The 9,698-nt window shown below is 36.6% G+C and overlaps 1 protein-coding gene across 1 annotated transcript in view; it reads left to right on the plus strand.

The window, feature by feature from the left end:
* Positions 1-6,435, plus strand: part of LOC110314916 (submandibular gland secretory Glx-rich protein CB-like) — a 28,920-nt gene extending 22,485 nt beyond the window's left edge. Inside the window, exons 4-5 of the mRNA XM_021189107.1 lie at positions 4,743-4,778; positions 6,071-6,435. Coding sequence (XP_021044766.1) covers positions 4,743-4,778; positions 6,071-6,435 — 401 coding nt within the window. The remainder of the gene's footprint in view (positions 1-4,742; positions 4,779-6,070) is intronic.
* Positions 6,436-9,698: the final 3,263 nt, after the last annotated feature.

Genomic DNA, 9,698 nt, shown 5'->3' on the forward strand with positions numbered 1-9,698 from the left:
GAGAGAGAGAGAGAGAGAGAGAGAGAGAGAGAGAGAGAGAGAGAGAGAGAGAGAGAGAGAGTTGCAAGCATAAGTAAAGACTGGTATTAGAAAAATCAGGGCAAGGGGGAGGGGAAAGGGGTTTCTGGAGGGTAGACCTGTAGAGGTGATAACATTTGAAGCATAAATAAAGAAAATACCCAAAAAAGAAAAAAGGAAAGAACAGAGGGAAGTAGTATAAGTGATTCTCATAAGAAAAGTACACTGATAGATATGCATGAATATATCACAAGAAAAGCCATTATATTTTTATGAATTAAAAATTCTAAGTAAAAAAATAAGAAAAGAGAATAAAATTGTGTTCTTTTTAGGAAAATGGTTAGAAATGGACATCATCAATCTAATCTAAATAATCTAGCTTCACAGCTGTGGACATACAGGTGGACTCAGTGACTTTCAAAGAAAGAACTCTCAAAATTAGGAAAACATTCCCAGTTGGGTGGATAGTATGGAAATGGAGGAGGGAAAAGAGGGTAGGTTTGATCAAACTCCATTATATATCTTTATGGACTTCTTGAACAGGAAATATAAACATTTGACAAATAAATAAATATCATAATATTATGCAATAAATATTATAATATTAAAGCAGAACAAAATGTCTTAGGTTGTGCAGAACTACAACCTGATACTGATCATTCTTCTTCCCCACTTTCCTCCATAGTACTTTTGCTTATCAACGCTTCTGTAATCTGATTTCTGTTTCCATTGAAATCAGAGGTGATATTTTTCTTTCATGATACAATATACTCTGCACTCGTTGTTAACACTGAAGGAAGTCAGGTAATGGATCTGAGTAGAGTGACATTTAGCAGAAGCTACCACTGCGTAGGGCACAGTCAAGACTGGATTCCTGCAGGACTTCTTCCAGGATTACACAGTATGAAACATACAGCTTTATTCTTAGATATGTTGTTTCTCTCTGTGTTTCCCATTGAAGCCTTCCTAAGACACCCAATGAAAACCACTAAGGACATTCTCTTTGTCAATTTAGTAACTGGAGAAACCATACAGATCCCTTACATTCAGTAAAAGAAACTCCCAGGTCCAAGCACTCTCTCTTTCTCCCTTAAAGCCATTAAGTGTTGAGAAAACTATGAAGTTATAACTGGAGTAGATTTGCCAAGTGCTAGCATCTTCTATTAAGAACACACTCTCATTATGGCATGGAAAAAGTTTAAGAATTTTCAGTGTAGAGACTATACTGCTTCAGGAGAGTGGGAGTAACCAGTTATCTTTAAGGAGACTGTTTACTACATTTCTTATTTACCAAGCTTCTCAGAAACTTTTATAGGAGGTACATTTCAGGCTGAAGGTTTTTAGGCTGGTTCCAGCTGTATTCTTCCATGTCACATGTTCAAAATATGTAGTTCTCTATAATAGGGTCTTATAGAAGCTCTAGTGAAGCTCTAGAATGCAACCAAAGACAATTACAAGGCTGATTGTTTTGTTTGTTTCTTAGACCAACAAATCTAAAGGAATTTCCCCATGCCAATTTCTGTAGTTTTGGTTTGGTCATCTATGCTGTCTGTGGGAAGCATTACCAGCCCAGTTGTGTATTTAATTTAAAGTATACCTGTGCTTTTTGGAAACATATACATTTATGCTTTATAACTATTTCAAGGAAAAAATAAAACAGTTATCTCCCTATTGTTTCTAAAACATATATAGTGTTATTTGTCTTTCTTTCTTTCCTCTACCTCAGTATGGCACTCCTCAACAGTTCATTTCTTTTCATTTTTCCACATCTTTTCTCACAGCATCTTTATTCTACCGTGGCCATCTCTAAAGCTTCTTTTCCTTCTTCACATTGTTTGTCATTTTTACTTCCTTGGATACTCCATATTATATATTCAATATTGAAAATCACATCTAAGCACCACAGAAAAACTAGAACATGGAGCAATTGCCTTACTATATCTTGGTAATATAATTCATGATAACATTTTCTAGGTCCATTTATTTACCTGCTAAATCTTTGAGAATGGATTAATGCTTTCATCCAAGTGGCAGAAAACATGATCAACTTAGGAAAAAAATCTATACCCTTTCCAAATATCAATTAAAAATATACTGAAAAAGAAAGCATAAAATTGTTCGCCTGCACTAAAGCATAAAATTCTATCTAAAAGAAAACCTAACCAAAGATGTGAAAGATTTCTACACTCAAATCTGTAGAACTTTTTCTCTGAAGAAGAGATGTAGGAACCAGCACAGTATGAAACATTTCCCAAGGTCCTGAGTTGGTATCATTAACATTGTAACATGTTTTTCCTAACAATATTTAGAGATTCAACATAATCTCAACCAAAATACACATGGGATTCTTCACAGAAATTGTCTAACATCACAAACTTCATATATGGACACAGATCCCTCTGGATCATCAAAGCTATTCTAAGAAAAAAGCAATTTGGGGAGGGGTTTACAATATCAGATTTCAGTTCAGATTACAGAAGTATAATATTAAAGAACTATGGTAACAGCAAACAAACAAACAAACAAGCATACAAACAAAACAGAAAACAAAACAAACAAACAAAAAACTTGGATCAACGTAATGAAAAAAGAAGCCCAAACTTGAGTATGCATAGCTACAATCATGTAATTTTTGATAAAGACACCAAAATTTCAAAATGCAGGGAAGGCAGGATGCCCCAAAAATCATCCTAGAAAAACTGAATGTCCACATGCAGAAAAATAGTAGCCATATTTACAACTCTACACATAAAATCAAATACAAATAAATCTTTGAAGGATCATCATGTAAAACCTAAAGGCCTGAAATTATTTGAAGAAAACTACAGGAGTGCTGAATGAAGAGCCAAGTGTAGGAAAGGACTTTATAAAGAAGACTTCATTCATAGAGGACTTAAGGCTAATAATTGACAAACATGACAACATAAAATTAATTCTGTGCATCTAAATAAATAATCAGTCAAGCAAAGATATAGCCCAAAGGGTGGGAGAGAATCCTTGCCAGTTGTACTTCTGAAAATTAATTAATAACCAGGATACAAACAGAAGTCATAACAAAGAAACAACTCAGAGGTCAAATGGCTCAAATGAAAACTGACAAATGATCTACAAAGAAGATTCAAAGAGATGAACTAAAAACAGTCAGCAAACAATGAAGGAAATGTTAAAAATTCTTAGAAGGTAGAGAATTAAATTAATAGTACTTTGAGAATTGATGTTACACCACTCAGAATGGTGAAGATCAAGAATAGAGCAGACAACATATCCTGAGGAAAATGTATAAAATATGAACCCCCATTCATTTTTTTTTGTGGGTTAGGAAACTAGACATTGGGTATGGAAATAGGGGTCAGGAATTTGAAAACCTAAAATAAATTTTCCCACATAACCCAGATTAACCAGTCCTTGGCATATGCCAAAGGATTCAACAATCTACTCTTCAGATACTTGCTCATGTTCACTGTGACTCTAGTTAAAGTAACTGGGAAGGAAAACAAACTAAATGTCTTAAATCTGTAGAGGTTTTGAGAATATGGTACATACAAACAATGGAATAATACTTGTCTGTAAGGAGACAATTATCCTTTAACATCATCACCACATTAGGTGTTGCTCCTGTAGATAAGGCACAGTGAAAATTTCTCACACTCCACCCACTGGGCTATAGTCCAAAGAGAAATAATGGAGCAAGGTCAACCAGCTGATGGTCAAAGATGCCATTGTTTGTCTTCCTTTTATAAAGAGTATGACTGTGCATGTCTCAGCACACATTTGGGAGAAAGTCCAGAGCCTCCTCCAAGATGCTTGTGGACCTGTTCATAGCAGCTTTGCTGGCCCTGAACTCAGCTCAGAACCCAGATGAAGGTACCAGGGTGGGATCTGGAGACATTCAAGGAAAACAGGGGAGAAAACAGGGGAGAAATGACAGACATGGTTAAAAGAAACAGTATCATAGAATTTCTGTGAGAAATGTTTGAATAGTTATGTTTTTTTGTGTGTAACATCATCTTTTCACTTAATAGTCCTCCTGAAATCCATAAAATTCTTGAAGAGAGGAATATGATGGCCCATTTTGTGTGAGGAAAGTGCTCTGTACAATATAAAGAATCATGTAAAAAAAAAAAAAAAGGACAGATTTCAGAGTATATTACCATAGAGCAAATAGTAGCAGCCAGCTTTGCTGCATAGTGGTTACCAGAAACATGATATGGACAGACACACCAGGATTAATTCAAAGTATAGAAATGTAGAATAACTATATTTCTGTAGATGCTGACATATAATCATCAGAGCCAACTTCATATATTTTATTCAGCACACCTCCAGGATGTTAAGCAGATCATGTAACATTTTAAGATGGGTACTCAGGGATTTGTCTCCTGACTGTACTAAGGGACATTGAAGAAACAAATGAGTGAGACATATTTTCAAGCTGAATTATGCAACATAATTTCAAAAATGCAGTGTCGTTTCAATAGGGAGTAGTTTGATATTATTCTGGGAGAATTTAAAAGATCTTTGTGTTTCGTTTAGGAGGATAGGAACACAAGGCGTTTGCACATGTGCTTACATACCTGTACGTCTCCAGAAGCTCTCAGAGAGTAACTGCTGAGCTTAATTGTGTTTAGAAGTTTGACTCAGGAAGTCGCTTTTTTTGTCAGACCTCTGTAAGCTCTGAAAGATCATGGTCTGAAGTTTCTCTTTATTCTGTTCTTCATTTCTAGCTGTCAATAATACATCTAATATGCAACAAGAACCAGGTAAAGACCAATCCATCATCCTTGTATACTGTTTAACTGTCTATGTTTCAGTGAATTATGTCATTATATATTGTCTTAGTGATTAATAAATATTAATTTCTCTATGCATATAAATAAATATTCCTCAATTGATGATGGATACTTTATTGAGGTCTGCCAACTGAGTGAAGGACAGACAAAGTTACTATAACTGCAGTGTGAGGAGCGGGTTTGACTGCGGCCCCTAGATAGCACCTGGGACTGCCTCCAAGTCTAACGGCTAACAACTGACTTCCTCATATCCCTCAAGATAGCCACGTCCGTTAAACTGCACTGCACAGATATACCACGACGAAAGATCAGATGACGTGACAAACGTACACCTGAGCCAATGAACTGGGCCTACGTGGAATGGGGTGATGGGGAGTGGACTAGAGGGTATAAAAGTGGATGGCTGAGAGAGATCAGAGGAAGGGGGATCATTTTAGTGCACATAGTTATGTTCCTGAGTAAACTGCTTTGAGAAGGACATCGGTTTCGTTGCTTCTTTTCTGCTGGTCAGAGACGGTAGCGACACTGCAGAAGAGAATTTTTGCTTCCCAGCACAAATCACCACTGTGAGATGAGGCAGAAAACAAAAGTGCCATAATATTGATTTCTCTGTTGCTGAGATAATCCATGCTTTCATTTTTTCTTTGCAATCCTGTATATAATTTTAGAGCATTTTAATAAATTGAAAAAATACTAAGCTTTCCGTATTTCTCTTTGCCTCTCCTGTTATTAAGTAATTGTCTTTGATTAGAGGAAAAACAGAAGTATATTGTTCCCAGGCATTTAAGATATTTTATTGTTATGCTTTTTCTGTATTGAATTGTATAAGACTTGAACAGCTAACTCATATTTCCTTCTAGAGATGGCAAACTCAAACTAAAGTCTTTTGCACAAGCAGAAAAATTTTAACTTGCCCTGAAATACAATTTGTAACCCTCATGATGTTAATGTATTTTTCTTCCCATTATTACTTATTTGATTTTGGAAATACCTAAGGTGATAAATATGGGTACAAAACTTGTTGTTTGCTAGGTTCACAAATACAAAAACCTCTGTGGTTTTTTTGTTTTGTTTTGTTTTGTTTTGTTTTGTTTGTTTTTTATTGCAGAATAAGAAAGCCAAGATGAGCATATCTGGGAGAGGAAGTTAGCAGTTGACAGAAAGGTTTTTTAGAGAAAGGATTGTGTGACCAGATCGGGGAAAGAAAACAAGAGGAAAGTCTTTTATCAATGTGTTCATGTCTTTTGGTCCTTTCTATGCAGATTCTGTGCAACAAACCCAGAACTCAGATTCAGATCTCCCTTCTGCTAATGCAGATGCAGGGAATACTCAAGAGGGTGAGTCACCACCACAAGCAAATGAAGAGCCTTCTGCCAACTCTGGGGATGTACAGAAAAAGGAAGCTAGAGTAGAAAATGTAGAAGAGGTTGAAAAGCCACTTTCTTCTTCTCCTGGGAAGTCACAAGGACCACCCCAACATGGAGATCTTGAGAAGGAACAACCTCTTCCTAAGAATCAGAGAGGGCCTCCACATTATAGAAGTAGAGGAAAGCTTTTATCACCTGCCGTTAAACAAACAGATTTAAAATACTCTTTTTCACCTATCATTGGTGATCAATTTAGGTAAGATGAATGAGTCAAGTAAATAAATATAAAGACCTTTCATCTGTATATGTCAAATAGTTGTTTGAAAATTAGTTAACTAGCAGCATTTGGCCATGACATTATTTTCAGCCCTATCTAAAATCTTGGGATTCAGATAGTACAGCGTGAAATATCTTTGATGGTATGAGAAGACTATCCACAAGCTCTTCAATGTACTTGTGCCTATGATGAACGTAGTTCCAAAGCTCCTTTATGCTCCATGTTCCTTTTTTTAAATTAATTAACAAATATTGATTGATTGATTGATTGATTTAATCAATGATTACATTTTGAGTTGACTTGGTTTATAAGAGTATAGAAACAGTCTCTCATTGGTCTTGTCTTCTGAATTTACCCTTACTGACCTCTTATCTCAAGTGAATATAATTTGCCCCACTCATGCAGAAATATTTAGATCCATGTTCCCTTAGTAATACCTTAACCCACCTCTAACCCTGTTTACATTTTTAACATGTTCTTATAAATTTGTGTATGACCTAGTTTGTCAGAATCTACCTACCTAGGGCTTCATATGGCAGACTACTCTAGCTATATATTATACTATGTTCAAATTTTTGTCCTTGAAAGATATTAATTTTAATCCTTTGACAATCCCCTTAGAAATATTAATATGTTATGTGGGTTTATACAGTAGAAAATTGAGGCATACATGAATAAATCCAACAGATGTTTCGATTATTCATTTCAAAAACCACATTTCTTAGAACACTTCCTTGCTTCGTAAAGTCTGTGGATCTCCCCCACAGCATGCTTTACTTGATTTTATTTTGTTGTTTGTATACTCAGAATTTTTTTGTTGTTGTTCTGTATTAAATTGCATGGTCTGTTATGATCTCCTTAAGGCTTGTTCTGTAGATAAGTATTTAGGTTAGTTTCAGTTGTTAACCCAGTTACAGCACATAGTACTGAAAGAGTTTGGAAATATATCCTAGAACCTTTCAAATCAGAACCAATGGATGAACAATCTAAGAACACTCATTCACAATCATTTGTAAAGATAGCTTAGTTCCATTGTTTTCTATGTGCCTGACAAGAATAAACCTGAGAAAATGGAGAGGGAATGAGGTGTAGGAGCTAGAGAAAGAAGTGGGTGTAGGCTCCTATCCCTCTCACTTCTGGGGTTCCAGTAGCAATTGAAGAAGTCCACAATGTCCCAATTTTTCAATAACTTTCTTCCTTCCTTTTTTCTTTCAGAGAGTACCTGAGATTATTTCCTTTAGACATGTGGGCCAATGAATTAGTGTTGATTGTCTATAATATTCCAATAAAAATTTCAGCATGCAATTTCTGAGAATTGTCTGTGCTTTTAGTAAGGGAGGCAAGGGAATTTGAGAGCTGTGGCTACAAGAAAATAACTCCTAGCTAAACACATCATGAAGACTTGCAAATATTTCCATCTTTTTTTTTCCACAAAGAGATCGCAAATGAAAATACTTTATGCCCCTGCAAACCAGTGATTCTTCCTTGGAGTCTGTAGTACAAATTTATCTTGTAATGTATAATTTTCAGCTTTCTTGTTGAGATTTTTTCCATTTAAAGGAAACTGGGGATATGTATTGTTAAGAAATTGAAAACCTGAGCATTTGTAATATTCCCCAGTTCATCTGTCTGGTTTGTACTTTTCTATTATCATGTTGCATTTTTGTTTCACTGTTTTGGATCTAAAGTAAGTGTTTTCATTTTTCTTAATATTACTAAAAATCTAGTAATTATCCAATTATCCAACTGTTACACGAATGATAAATATGTTACTTTAAACTTAGTTCTATTGATCTGAATCTTAATACATTATAATTGAATTTCATGTTTAAATTACTAGGACTCTTTTCATGTCTCTCACATGCAATAAATGAATTTAAAAGAGAGAAAATGTGTTGCCCAAGGCTGGCCTCAAACTTGTGATCCTCCTGCCTCTGCCTCCTTCAGCAAATCCTACCTGGAAAACCATGCCCCACCATGCCACAAGGACACCTGTTCCTCTGTGTTCATAGTGGCTTTGTTTGTGATAGCCAGAAGCTGGAAAGAACCCAGATATGCCACAACAGAAGAATGGATAGAGAAATGTGGTTGATTTAAACAATGGAATACTACTCAGCTAGGAAGAATAAGGAAATCCTGAGTTTTTCAGGCAAATGGATAGAACTAGAAAATATCATCCTAAGTGAGATAACTAGAACCAAAAACACATTCATGGTATATACTCACTAATAAGAGGATATTAGCCAAAAACGAAAACAAAAACAAAAACAATCTAACAAAAAAACCCAGAATACCCAACATACACCCCACAGAACTCAAAAAGATCAACAAGCTAAAGTGTCCATGTGAGGATGCCTCAGTCCCACTTGGGTAAGAAAAAAGAAGTAATCACAGAGGGGGAGAGAGGGACCTGGGAGGGAAAGTAGATTGGGGTTAAGAGGGGAACATGATGTGGTATTTGGTGGGTGTGTGTGTGAAGGACTGACGACCTGAGGGCCACCAGAAAAAGTGGAAACAGGCATCCTTGGGAAGTAGGAGGTTGGCAGGACTCTCCAGAATTCACCAGAGACCTAGGAGATGAGAGACTCTCAGGACTCAAAGGGAGGAACCTTAGATAAAATGCCTTACAGTGGGGAGAGGGAACTGATAGAGCCCACCTCCAGTAGAAATTCAGGGCTTCAAGTGAGGGAGAGGGTTGCCATTCCATAGTCAAAACTATGACCCATAATTTTTCTTATATGAAAGAACTGCAGGGATGAAAATGAAGAGGAGCCTGAGGAAAAGAAAGTCCAGTGACAGGTCCAAAGTTGGATCCAGGTCAAGGGGATGCCCCAAGGCCTGACATTATTACTGAGGCTATGTAGCACTCACAAAAAGGGACCTATCATGACTGCCCTCCAGAAGACCCAAAAAGCAGCTGAAAGAGATACAGATATTTGCACCTAACCAATGGATAGAAGTTGCTGGCCTTTTTGGTTGAATTAGAGAATGGCTGGAAGATGCTGAGGTAGAGAACTACCCTGTAGGAGGACCAGCAGTCTCAATTAACCTGGACCCGCGAGATCTCTCAAACACTGGACCACAAACCAGGCAGCATACACCAGCTGATATGAGGCCCCCAACACATATACACCAGAGGACTGCTGGGTTTGGATTCAGTCAGAGAAGATGCACTTAACAAAAAGAAAGAAAGAGAGAGAGAGAGAGAGAGAGAGAGAGAGAGAGAGAGAGAGAGAGAAGAGAGAG

Source organism: Mus pahari, unplaced genomic scaffold (assembly GCF_900095145.1).
Source record: "Mus pahari unplaced genomic scaffold, PAHARI_EIJ_v1.1 scaffold_8652_1, whole genome shotgun sequence".
NCBI lineage: Eukaryota > Metazoa > Chordata > Mammalia > Rodentia > Muridae > Mus > Mus pahari.